The sequence below is a fragment of the Meleagris gallopavo genome, chromosome 1 (genome assembly GCF_905368555.1).
Source record: "Meleagris gallopavo chromosome 1, MGAL_WU_HG_1.1, whole genome shotgun sequence".
In the NCBI taxonomy this organism is placed as follows: Eukaryota; Metazoa; Chordata; class Aves; order Galliformes; family Phasianidae; genus Meleagris; species Meleagris gallopavo.
The window spans coordinates 9,578,621-9,592,861 of NC_139404.1; the positions used below are offsets into that span (position 1 = coordinate 9,578,621).

The following is a 14,241-nucleotide window of genomic DNA, read 5'->3' on the forward strand; positions in this document are numbered from 1 at the left end:
ACTATAGATGGTACTAAAACTATAATAACTTTCATGACTTTTTTGTATTTGTTCCACAGTATTTTCTCTTGAATGCAGCATAATGCTAAGAATGCTGATAAATCACAGATTTAAGTAAATTGTTAGGTCTACTTCAGAAATCATTGACTTAGATTAACAAAATTGATAAATAATCATAGAATCATCGTAGAACCGTAGAATGACGGTTCTAGTTCCAAGCCCATGCCATATGTAGGATTGCCAACCACTGAATCGGGCTGCCCAGGGACCCATCCAACCTGGCCTTGAATGCTTCCGGAGATGGTGCATCCACAGTTTCTCTGGGCAACTTGTTCCAGTGCCTCCAATGACTCTGATAGTACCTGAGTGCTATAATAAATGCTTAGGTCACATCATATTATTAAAATCAGGAGACTTGGTATGCTTGTTCACAAATTACTACTGGAAAGGAAGACACTTCTTGTTAATAAGATAAGCTGTCATTTGGAAACAGGGTTATTATGTTAGTTGGATGATGAGATTCTTCCAGTAAGTAGAGAATTTCACAGCTGTGAGAAATTAGGAGGCATTTCACATCTAGGAGAAGGGAAACTGGTGTGAAAATATTTGTTGTAGGATATTCTTCATATTTTGTTATCCAATGGAAAGTAGGAAAGTATTGGTTACGATGTTCAGTTGCATATGCCTGCCTTGTTTTCTTCCTATTTCCTTTGATCAATAGCTGTCTGTCTTGCTTTTATCACATACAATTATACTTCCCTAGCATCAGCTTACTTCTGCATTACAAATGTACTGAGAAACTCATTTTTAATGAACTGCTGAGAAAATGTTTGTATGCATATGGGGACATTCCAGACCACGTTAACTCATGCTTCAGTACTCTGTGTATTCTTATGTTACAATTGTAACACTACAGAAAAACGAAACCAAAGCTCCAAAATTTGAGAAGATTCACATATTTCTAGGGAACTGTAAAAGATTAAATGGGCAAAGTAAGGAGTAGTCCCCAGAAATAATGCAGGCTGTTTGGTAAGCTATATTTATATGTAGAACTCTGTAGGTAATTTTGAAGGATAAGTAATTAAATGTTAATTTAAATTAGCCAACAAAAAATTTGTCCCGTGCACATGTGAACAAAAGATAGACTATCATTAGATAGGATTCTGAAAGCAATTAACTACTCTATTTGCTTTTTATTTGCATTTAAAATTTTACAACTTATAATATCATTTACTGATGTGAAAAATCAGGCAAAGCATAGTTAAATGTTAGCATAGTTAATGGCTTTGCAAAGCAGAATTAGTGTTTAGTCATTTATGATTTAATATAATTTGACTTAAAATTTTACATCTTGGACTTTAGCTCATCTTTTAGAAAAACACACATATGTAATTGCTTGGAGACATAAAGAATTTATATATAAGTATATACACACGGATATGTATTTATTTTTTTAGGAAAAGGAGGATGACAAATCAGATACATCAAGCTCTCAGCAACAGAAAAGTCCACAAGGTCTGAGTGACACCGGGTATTCTTCTGATGGGATATCAAGTTCACTTGGTGAAATTCCAAGTCATATCCCCAGTGATGAAAAGGACTTACCCAGAGAACCTAGTCAAAAAGACACTATTTCACAAGAAAGTCCACCGAGCCCCTCAGATCTAGCTAAATTAGAAAGTACTGTCCTTTCTATTTTGGAAGCTCAGGCAAGTACACTTGCTGATGAAAAATCTTTGAAAAGGAAAGAACTTTATGAAGCATACAGTGAACAGACAAAGGATCAGCATAAAACAAAGCCTTTGCCAGTTACTCCAGAGTCTTACAGTTCTGATGAGGAAGACTTAAAAGCTACTCAAGAAGGTGAAAGAACCATTGCAGCAGATAGCAAGGGAGGTGCTTCGTCCCAAACTGACTACAAGGAAGAAGATGGAGGAGATGACACACCAGCAAGAAGACAACGCTATGATTCTGTGGAAGACAGCAGTGAGAGTGAAAACTCACCTGTACCAAGGAGAAAAAGAAGAGCTAGTGTTGGCTCTTCAAGTAGTGATGAGTACAAACGAGATGACAGTCAGGGATCTGGTGATGAAGAAGACTTCATTAGAAAACAAATTATAGAGATGAGTGCTGATGAAGATGCCTCAGGTTCTGAAGATGATGAATTCATTAGAACTCAACTCAAAGAGATCAGTGTAACTGAAAGCCAAAAGAAAGAAGAAGTGAAAAGCAAAGCCAAAGGAACAGCAGGAAAACATAGGAGAATGGCACGGAAAAGTAGTGCAGGCTATGATGAGGATGCAGGAAGACGACATTCATGGCATGATGATGATGATGAGACTTTTGATGAAAGCCCAGAGCCAAAATACAGGGAAACTAAAAGTCAAGATGGTGAAGAACTTGCTATAAGTGGAGGAGGAGGCCTTCGGCGTTTCAAAACAATAGAATTAAATAGTACAATAACAAGCAAATATTCTGAGACACCTGAACAACAGAAGGGTATTTTGTATTTTGATGAAGAGCCTGAGCTAGAGATGGAGAGTCTTACAGATTCACCTGAAGATAGATCTAGAGGAGAAGGGTCTTCTAGTTTACATGCTTCTAGTTTCACACCAGGTACATCACCTACTTCAGTATCATCACTTGATGAAGACAGTGACAGCAGTCCTAGTCACAAAAAACTGGGAGGCGAGAGCAAACAGCAGCGCAAAGCTAGGCATCGGTCTCATGGTCCACTTCTTCCAACTATTGAAGATTCTTCAGAAGAAGAAGAACTACGGGAAGAAGAGGAACTGCTAAAGGAACAAGAGAAACAGCGTGAGCTAGAACAGCAACAAAGAAAAAGTTCTAGCAAAAAATCTAAAAAGGACAAGGATGAACTGAGAGCTCAGAGAAGAAGAGAGCGTCCAAAGACTCCTCCAAGCAATCTTTCTCCCATTGAAGATGCCTCTCCAACAGAAGAATTACGACAGGCAGCAGAAATGGAAGAGTTGCACAGATCTTCCTGTTCGGAGTACTCACCTAGTATTGAATCAGATCCTGAAGGATTTGAAATCAGCCCAGAAAAAATAATAGAAGTACAAAAAGTTTACAAATTGCCTACTGCTGTCTCTCTATACTCACCAACAGATGAAAAACTAATTGGAGTCCTAAAAGAGGAAAGTGGTCAAAAGACACTGAAAAGTGCTGAAGAGGTATATGAGGAAATGATTCATAAGACCCACAAGTCCAAGTCTTTTCAAATTACGAGCGAAAAAGATGAGGTATTTGAAAAAGAATCTTTATATGGTGGAATGCTGATAGAGGATTATATTTATGAGTCTTTAATAGAGGATACTTACAATGGAACTGTTGATACTAATCTTGGAATGAGACAAGATGAGAATAATGAATATTTACAGCAGAGAGGAAAAGAGAAAAAAATAAGAGCTTCAGAACAGATCTATGATGAACCACAGAAAATTACTGATCTACAGGAAGACTATTATAGTGTAGAGTCTTTATGTTCAATTGTGCCTCAAGAAGATATTGTTTCTAGTTCTTATATTATTCCAGAAAGTCATGAAATAGTTGTATTAGACAGCACAGTAACTTCCACCACTGAAGAAAAGCAGTTGTTAGATGCAGAAGCTGCTTATGAGGAGCTTATGAAAAAACAAAGAATGCAGCTAACTCCTGGGTCCAGTCCAACACAGCCAACTTCAGATTTTGCTCCTGCATCTGATACGAAGGTATCTAGTATTGGAGAAATGGCAGATAGCACATCTTTAACATCAAGCACCACTTCAGCAATCTCAGATGTATCATCTCTCAGTAGCATAGCACTTTCTATTCCAGATGTTAAAATAACACAGCATTTTACAGCAGAGGAAATCGAAGACGAATACTTAACAGATTATGCTAGAGAAATTCAAGAAATAATTTCTCATGAAACATCGATGTTGACATATTCTGAGATATCAGAAGGTGCTGCATCAATTTTACCTTCTGATACAGCTTCCTTAACATCATCTACATCTTCTGTTTGCACCACAGACAGTTCATCACCTATAGATAGTGCAACCACAAGTTATGTAGATACAGCAGATGCTGTAAGTAAACTAGCAGATTCTGAAGACATAATAGCCCAAGTTCCCTTTACATCTACAGAAGAGTACTCTGAAGTGAGCATGCCTTATGAATCTGTTGCCGGAGCCACTAAAAGGCCAACTATAGCCTCAGATATGGATACTGTGCATCAAGCTGCAGTTTGTTTGCCTGAAACTGCACCTTCAGTATTCACCACTACAGTTGCAAAATCCAAGCAGTATGCAGCTGATACCATTACTTATGATATCTCCTCAGCAGAAAAGGATGCAGCTAGAAAAATGAAAAGTACAGTAGAGGCTGGCATTGTCAAAATTCATCATGAAGATTCACACAAAGAATTGAGTCTTGATATGACAAGGGTTAACTTGACTGGTGCTACGTCTGATCAACCACCCATATGTGTAGCATCAGTTTCAGTTAAAGAGCCTGCATCAGAAACACCTTCTGTACCTACACCCAGAGTTGTAAGTAAGACCAGCATAGTCTCCATGCCTTCCTCAGCTCCTGCTCTAACATCCAAAGTATTTTCACTTTTTAGAAGCTCTTCTTTGGATTCTCCTGCACAACCTTCTCCACCTCCACCCCCACCACCACCACCTCCTCCTCCTCCGCCTTTACCTCCACCTATTTTACCCAAACCAGCCATTTATCCCAAAAAGAAGTCACAGATTCAGGCTCCCATGGCAACAGTTCCCACAACAGTACCTTTAACAAGTGTTGCTACACTGGAATCCGCAGCTGTATTAAAGAATCATGTGGTACCTATCACAAAAACATACACCTCAACACCACCTCCTGTACCACCCAAGCCGTCCTCTATTCCAGCAGGGCTCGTTTTCAGTCACAGGCCTACTGAAGTAACTAAACCTCCAATTGCTCCTAAACCAGCAGTTCCTCCACTCCCAATAGCTGTTCATAAGCCAGCAGAAACACAGCCCAAACCATTAGGTTTGTCATTGACATCAAGTATGACTCTGAATTTGGTCTCTTCATCTGAATACAAAATAGCATCTCCCACATCCCCTTTATCTCCACACTCTAACAAATCTTCACCAAGGTTGGCAAAACCCTCACAGGAAACTTATGTTGTCATCACATTGCCATCTGAGCCTGGAACTCCCACAGAAGCTATCACTAGCCAGGCTGTTACCAGCTGGCCTTTAGAAGCACCTTCTAAAGAACAGATTCCCCAGCCTATGCAACCAATTTTTACTTCATCCATGAAAGCTGTGGAAATTCAAAGTATGGCAGATCAGAGTATGTATATTACAGGTGCTTTGCAAACTATTCCTATGACCACACAATCAACTTTTGAAAAAGTATCTAGTTCAAAATCAGAAGCAGTAACAACAGAGGTAGCCAAAACCACAGTGTCTGTAGTGAAGCGCCCAGTGCCCAGTGTTGGTTTAGGCAGTGTTGCTATTAGTATACCTCCAGAGCCAATATATATAACAGATCAACCCAGGTACAGAGAGAATGGAAAATTCCATCCTTTGGGTGATGTCATTGATCTTCGCACTTTAACTAAGATGGATATTGAAATGAGGGACAGCTGTATGGATCTGTCTTCTGTTTCCATGGATGCAAGAAGGCAAATGCCCTCAGGTGATGCATCTGGGAGGCCAGTAAGTACTGTTCAGCCAGCCATAATAAATCTTAGTACTGCATGCGTTGCAGATCCTTCTCTGTCTATAGTCACTGAGACAGTAGCTGTCATGACCTGCACTGCCACTGTAAGCTACTCTGCCAGCACAGACAGCCTTGTGGATCTGGGACATGCAATGACAACTCCACTGCAGCTAACAACATCAAAACATTTTGAGCCTGCATACAGAGTAACAAGCAGCCAGCCTTTCCCTATAAGTAGAGATGAAGTGCCAATAAATTTATCCCTAGGTACTTCAACACATGCAGTGACATGGGCTGCTACAAAGCCTGTTACTGTACCACCAGTTAATGTCACAAATGGTTGGACTGATCTCTCCACTTCTCAAGAGCCGATGGAGGTTGGAGCAGTTGACCTCAGCACTACAAAATCTCACAGAACAGTTGTAACAATGGATGAAACTACTTCAGGTATCATAACTACAGTAATAGAAGATGATGAAAAGCCTGTGGACCTGACTGCAGGGAGAAGAGCTGTCTGCTGTGATATGGTTTATAAACTGCCATTTGGTAGAAGCTGTGCAGCCCAGCAACCTCCAACTACACTTCCTGAGGACCGATTTGGTTACAGGGATGACCACTATCAATATGATCGTTCAGGGTCATATGGCTACCGAGGAATGGGAGGTATGAAACCATCTATGTCTGACACAAATTTATCAGAAGCTGGATTGTTTGCATATAAAAGCAAGAATAGCTTTGATTATCGAGTTGGGGCAACTGATGCAGCAGTAGATCTTACTTCTGGAAGAGTTACTTCAGGTCAGTATGACACAGCTGCAGATCTTTCTTTGAAATGTGATTATGATGTTCCTCATCTCATTTCAGGATGATTTTTTACATATTATTATTTTTCCCCTTCTGTTGATTTGTTTTCTTTTGGACATTGTGACAAACAATTCTGGATTACACCTGTATTTCATTTCTTCATTTTACATATGTGTTTTGCACAGAGATGCCTGCATGTGCCTGCATGTTAAGAAATGCTGCTTCCTTCACATCTAAAATAGATCAATAACCTGAAGATTTGCATGCAGTTTCCCCTCCCCATTTAATTCATCAAGATGAGATGACTATCAGAGTCCACAGAGCAGCATTCTTTGTGGGACTGGACTGTAACTTTGCCCTGTAATTTCAGGTGAGGTTATGGATTACTCAAGCAAGACCACTGGTCCTTACCCAGAGACTCGACAGGTAATTTCTGGCATCGGGATCAGTACACCACAGTATTCCCAAGCAAGAATGGTATCATCCCTCAGTTCCCCATTCGGCGCTGGAAGTGTTTTAAGATCATCCAATGGTGTTGTTTATTCTTCAGTAGCAACTCCAATCCCATCTACATTTGCCATCACTACACAACCTGGTTCTATTTTCAGTACTACTGTCAGAGATTTACCTACTCTCCAAACAATTGATTCAGTGCCCTCATTATCAACTTTGCAACAAAATCAACCACTTCCAAGATCATACAGTTTCTTGACAACAATGGCAGCTGAAAAAGATGCAAGTGCTACTCTTGATATTGAGACAGGCTTACCACCTCTTACTCTAGAAGCTATTGCCACTGAGCCAACCAACTTAATACCTGCTACAGCATCTGAAGTTTATACAGATGTAATCGAAGATGAGGTTGCTCTTATCATTGCCCCTGAAGAAGGCAAACAGCAGCAGCTTGATTTGGAGCGTGAACTTCTTGAACTCGAGAAAATTAAACAACAACGCTTTGCTGAAGAGCTAGAATGGGAACGTCAGGAAATTCAAAGATTTAGGGAACAAGAGAAATTTATGGTGCAAAAAAAGCTTGAGGAGCTGCAATCCATGAAACATCATCTCTTATTTCAGCAAGAGGAAGAACGGCAAGCTCAGTATATGATGAGACAAGAGACATTAGCCCAGCAACAGTTGCAACTTGAACAATTCCAACAACTTCAACAACAGCTCCACCAACAGTTAGAGGAACAAAAAATTCGACAAATATATCAATATGGTTATGATCCTTCAGGAACTGGCTCTCCACAAACAACCACAGATCAAGCCCTTTTGGAAGGACAGTATGCAACCACAGAAAATGGACAATTTTGGCCTACTGATGATGCAACCACTACAGCTTCAGGAGTGCTGGGTATTGAAATTCCACAAAGCCAAACTTGGTATACAGTTCAGTCAGATGGTATTACCCAATACATACCTAGGTCTGGTATCCTGAGCTCTGTTTCAGAAATGTCTCTGAAAGATATTGATATTAGAGAGGAGAAGCAATTGAAAAAGAGAAGTTCAATGCCAAAATTACGTGGTCCCTATGAGGAGCTGGAGGAGTCTCTGGAAGAAGAGCCCAGATGCTACAAAAAGATAGTGGACAGTGGAGTGCAAACTGATGATGAGGACGGAGCAGACAGAGGTTACACAAACAGGAGACGAAGAACTAAGAAGAGTGTTGATACAAGTGTCCAGACAGATGATGAAGATCAAGATGAATGGGATCTTTCTAGCAGATCTAGAAGAAAGCCTCGTGTAGGGAAATACAGTGAGAGTACTACAGAGGCAGACAATGCCAAACAATTCTCCAAAGTGTCTAGTATTGCAGTTCAGACAGTAGCAGAGATTTCAGTACAAACAGAACCTGTAGGAACAATAAGAACACCTTCAATCAGGGCTCGATTGGATGCTAAGGTTGAAATCATAAAACACATTTCAGCTCCAGAAAAGACATATAAAGGAGAAAGTTTGGGGTGTCAAACAGAGACAGAGTCAGACAATCAGAGTCCCCAGTATTTGTCAGCTTCATCCCCTCAGAAAGATAAAAAACGCCCAACACCATTAGAAATAGGCTACTCATCTCACCTTCGTCCGGACTCCACCCTGCAGGTAGTCCCTTCCCCTCCCAAATCTCCCAAAGTTCTCTATTCACCCATTTCACCTGTTTCACCAAGCAAAGTTATAGAGTCAGCATTTGTACCATACGAAAAATCCATCACTGATGACATCAGCCCTCAGAAGATGCTCCATGCTGACATTGCCAAGGTTCCTCCATCAAGCCCAAAGGCAGCAAAGATGATGCAGCGCTCTATGTCTGATCCTAAGCCCCTGAGTCCCACAGCAGAAGACAGTTCCAGAGCTCAGTTTCAGTACACTGAGGGTTTCATGGTAAGAAGTATTTGTTTTCTTTTTTTTTTTTTCTTTTTTTTTTTTTTCCGGTATGCAATTGTACAGCTGACTATTATAGCATGAGGGCTGATAAACTCATTAGCAGTGGCTATGTATGTAGTCTTTTCAACATGCTGATAAGTCCCAATGAATGTCTGCTGCCTAAAGCAAGGCTATTTCAGTCATTGCTTTGCCTGGAAATAGGGGAACTGAGATCACAGTCTTAGTGAGATTCAGGAAAAAATGAACAACAAATATTTGTTCAAAATTTGAACGACAGTTTTTGTTTTAAATGGTACTTAACTGCCAATAAAATAGTTACTAGCAATTCCTAGAAAATGAGAAACATTTTCTTTTCTAATAATACTACACCCAGCTCATGTGGCATGGTCTGTAGTGTATTTACACTGGAATTACTGTATATGCCCTTGAGACAGATGACACCAGATTTGTAATTTCATGATTTAGCTGATTTTTAGCCATTTGTGATACTGTTGGTAATCTTATGTCCCAGTGTGTATGTACTTCTTTTACCTCTTCCAAACTGAAGGTTTTAAGACCAGAAATAGGTTTTTTTTCCTGGTTTGTTTTGGATAGGAAGAATTACCAAGAAGTTATGCAAGTGCTGTTTCTTATGAGGTCAGGGGAGATGTACTGGTTTTAGTTCAGATAGAGACAATTTTGAATAATAAAGGACTGACATTATAAATTTTCTATTTCTATGGCATTCTTTCTCCTTGAGAAGATTTCTGATTTGGGAATCAATCCATTGTTAATGAATGTGAGGAAGTAGTATTGTTTAACAAAACAAACAAACAAAAAAACATAATTTAACATGTTCTTGGCTGTCCTTTTGTCTGAATCCATTCTGTCAATTGTAGGGTCAGTATCTAACTTGTAAGAGCTCTAGAAGAACTGCCATTTGACTTCTGTAATTTTTGTCTTTTATGTTCCATTGTCTGTGAATACATAAGTAAGTCTGTAGTACAGACTGAATAGAATAAAGTGAGTTTGTCCTTCTGTGTTTGATACTTTGTAGTGACCACGTTTGTCTGGTTATACCCTATGAGAACCTCATTGTAAGCAGTTTCTACAGCTTTACATATTTGATCAGATATTAAGTACTTCCTGTGCTATCACTGCTTAAAACCATTATTAGTAGTTTGAAGGGAAAACTGTAGTCTTGACGTATCAACATCATTCCCTAATGCAGGATTAACAGCGTGAGAAACAGTAGCATGAACACTCCTTTCATGTAGAACAGCACCTTGAAAAATGTTGAGCAGATGTAATAAAAGGTTGAGTTGTACGCGATGTTGGAGAGTAATTGTAATATAATACACTAATTGGCAGTGCAGTGAAACTATTACTGAGGACGAATGATTCACTTCACTTATGTTATATGCATATATATGTAATATGGATTGCATATATATGTAATATGGATTGTGTTCTTTGTACAGTGATGGATGATGATAAATTCTATAAATACTGATTTTTTAGAAGTTTATGCTGGAGTTTGAGCATGTACAGTATTCATTAATGAAGACACGAAAACAAAAATCTTGCTTTCATTACTTACCCACATGGTTATCATTTTGCTCTGATCCCAAACAGTAATGAACTATACTGTTTACACTACTATGTAGTCATCAAGCAGAATATAGTCCATGTCTCAAAGTGCTTACAATTTAACTCAATGAGACGGGCATTTTTTCTGGAACTTGAACTACAAATTGACTAATGCAAGGAAAGTAAAAATCTTCCATGTTTTTAAAGTGGACTGTGTTAACCGTGTCTTGTGGCATGTGGTAGGGAAACTGCTCTGCAAACCTCGCATGGCCATCATGGCAGCTTTCCGACCTGATGTTATGTCAAGTGCTAGGTATGTTTTCCCCTCTCTTTCTGATACAGGCTCTTATGTTCAGTTAGCTTAGGCTGGAATCAGTTGAAAAATAAGCCAGCAGAAGTTATACATAATTAAAAAAATACTTAGAAAGACTCAGAAAGTAATCTAATGATATCATCAGCATCTGGAAATATGGGCATAATTTGCTTTGGCATTATCTGTGTGAGTTTCAATTCTTAATTACTCAATCCAGTTGTACTGGGAAGAAAGGATCTTCAGCTTCCAGAAGACTTCCAGTATTCATTCCAGTATAACTATGATTTTTGATACCAACAAAGAACCTGGTGTTAGAAGTTCGCATCTCAAAACTACAGGAAAAAGCAGACAGTGTTTTCTTCTTTTATGCCTTAATAGTCTTACTCAAAAATTCCTCCTGATAATATATACATAGTGGCACTGTTGAGAAAGTATAAACCTTGATGACATTTTTTTCTACTGCAGATTTATCTTGTTACAACATACTGTTATTATACTGAAGTTTAAATTCAAGATCATTTATGGATAATCTTAATAATTATGAAATGAAAATATGAAATGAAAATATTTCATCAACATTGAAGTATTTTTGGATTGCAGCTGTTTTTTTTGTTTGTTTGTTTTTGTTTTTTGTTTGTTTTATTATTATTTTGCAGAGCCCAGTTGCCATTTATAAATTCTCTGTGTTCCCTTTTGTGCCTATTGAGTGGAGAGCACCTACTTGCCTACTTGTAAAAAAGGAAAGACAGAGGGGATCAGATACATCATTCAGAACAATGAAGTTCAATGCAGAATAACTTGTGAAACAGTTCACTTAGAAGAAGAAGGCAGTGATGAATGTAAAGAAAGAAAATGGAAATAAAAGATGTATTTCTCTACTTAAGGGGATATTTTTTGCATGGATGAATGTCCCATTGCATTTTTAATAGTTCTTGACTTCAGGATTATGTCTTTGTTTCCATTTATAAACACTGTAGGTGAAAAGAGGTTCATGTGATGTGGTCATCTGCATGTTTCACAGACATAATTTTGTGGCAGTTTATAAAAAAGTTTTATCTTCATGCGATCAGTGAGCCTAAAAGGGTAGGAATAAAATAGTTTTGTTTTAAGGATTACAGTAAAATGACTTTGCCCTCTACGTAATGCACTTTCATCATTCATATCCTTCTTCCATTGAAAAATATATTTGTTATAATATTACAAGAGAAAGATGATGGAGACTGAATATAATGATAAATTGTATTTCTACTTTTTACAACTACTGCTGTAATTTTATGTACTTTAATGTCCCTTTTGTAGGAAATTATGATATTTTATCCAGTCTAGTAGAACTGAAAGACTGAGAAATAATCTCTCTGCTAATCATCTAATGATAAATATCCAGAAGATATTGCTTTTGGTGACAGCACATTTAATGTTGAGATAACATGTTATGCATTTACATTTTACTTCATTGTTTATAGTGGCAATAGATTTTGCGAGCAGTAGAATGAACACAGATGGTGGTTTCCTATTAATCCTAGAGTAAAAGAATTGCTATGCTTTTTGCTTACTTTAGTAGCTCTTAGGGAGTGCAGTTCTGTGAGTAACCAAGTGTAGCTGTGTCAAGGAAAAATTGTGAGATGCAGGTTGCCAGTAACGAAGTAGAGGCATGGAAACCACCCATATAGAATTGTTTCTATGCAAAGATACCCAGTTTTCTCTTTTGTGAGCTTTGTGCCACTTGAGGTCCCAGTGGTAGTGAGTTCCCCAGTGATATCTGGGGTGTGATATTTGAGACTGCCCTGCAGTCCTGTTTGGGCATCCATGGAATGTGATGTCACAGTGATGGTTTCTCTGAGGGCATGAAGTCCTTCTAGCCCTTGAATTCAAATCAACCCATTCAGCAGCAACAAAAAATTGAGTACTTGACTAGTTTAATAAAGAAATAGATTTACGCCAGTGCATCATATAATCAAGTCACACAACAGTCACAGTCAACTTTGGCACTTGTACACATTACATCTGAGTAATCAAAGATGGAAGTTGTCTGCCTTTTACCTTAGATGTAAAATGTCTGTTCAACTGAATTGAAGCAAGTGACAGAAGATCTTGCAGATGAACTGTCATACTTACATAACATCTACAGCTAAGCAGTGCATAAAACCTCAGAAGAAGTGTCTGTATTACTGAAACTAATGCAAAGATGCATCTGTCAATGGCCCACCAGCTTCAGGGTATAAATCATGTCCTTAAGCATCCACAATTTGAATGAATTCTAGAGAGAGTTAACACTTTTCTCAAATTTTTCAGCATGTGTTAGTTGCTGCAACTGTAAGGCATATATAATTCAAATCTATATACTACAGTACAAAAGGAAATAATTTCAAGAAAATTCCCCAAAGATTGTTTATTTATTTAAATAAAATTTGCAGAACTTAATCTATTGCTGTTTTAAGAGCAGATGTGATTTTTTTAATTCTGATCTCTAAAGTTTCATTAAAAAAAAAAAAAAAGAAAGAAAGAAAGCACATTAATCTGTATTTTGTCTTCTAGAGTATTACTAACTGATTTTAAAAATACAGAGCCTGATATCTGAAAGTGTTGGCTCAAATCTATAGCACCTCATAATATAAGTAGGTAATAAATGTAAATTAGTGCAAATATTGTTCCCTATAATTGCTTTCCTCATTTTAAAATCAAGCTAATGGAATTTACCTTATTAACATTTGCCTTTCATACCATGACATTTTTGCCTTGTCCATGATACTGTAACTACAGTGTAATTCTTCTTTTTCATCACCAACAACTTTACTTAAGGGTTTGGATAAATCCTTACTGCATGTCACATTTAGGTGAGCTGTATCTATTTTGAATCATGATTGTAACAATTTATATTTGATATCATTTCATATTTTCAATTGCAAAGAACATATGTTTAGCTGTTTTCCTCTTCAGAAATAAAGATTAGGTCTTTAGTGATTGGAGCTGTCCATTACTGTGTCATCTGGCTACTGGAGAAGGGAAACAAGGTAGTGGCTCCCAGTACATTTAAAAGCTTCCATATATCAATCTGTATGTTTTGCTCATCTTTTCAGGACTAAAGTGGTCATCAGATCAGTATGCTAGTGAAGGATGTTCTGCTTGGGTGAACAAGCAGATAAATGAACAGAGATAAAGAGCAGGGATAGCCCCATAGGGAAGTTTGGGGTTGGAAGTGTCTGTTTACTTTCATTGGAAACATGGAATAGATTCCTTTCTTAGCATCATGATAGAATTTCTGGTAACCAGATTTCTGTCCTCATTGGAGCCCAGAACGTTGGTGTTTCTTTTGGTTTCATGTTGACTGTTCTTAAAACTAATTAAAAGGGGTTATCAGTTTATTATAGCTCTTATATTCATTTTAGTGATCTGTGAGGTACGTAGTCACATGATAGTAATTTCAAAAGACTTAATTTGGTGACTTAATTTTCTGGTTT

At 38.0% G+C, this 14,241-nt stretch overlaps 1 protein-coding gene across 1 annotated transcript in view; it reads left to right on the top strand.

Annotated features, from left to right (window-relative positions):
* PCLO (piccolo presynaptic cytomatrix protein) overlaps positions 1 to 14,241 on the top strand; it is a 332,768-nt gene that overhangs the window by 145,494 nt on the left and 173,033 nt on the right. The window contains exons 5-6 of the mRNA XM_085216368.1: positions 1,458 to 6,516; positions 6,893 to 8,898. Of these exons, the coding sequence (XP_085072494.1) occupies positions 1,458 to 6,516; positions 6,893 to 8,898 (7,065 nt within the window). The remainder of the gene's footprint in view (positions 1 to 1,457; positions 6,517 to 6,892; positions 8,899 to 14,241) is intronic.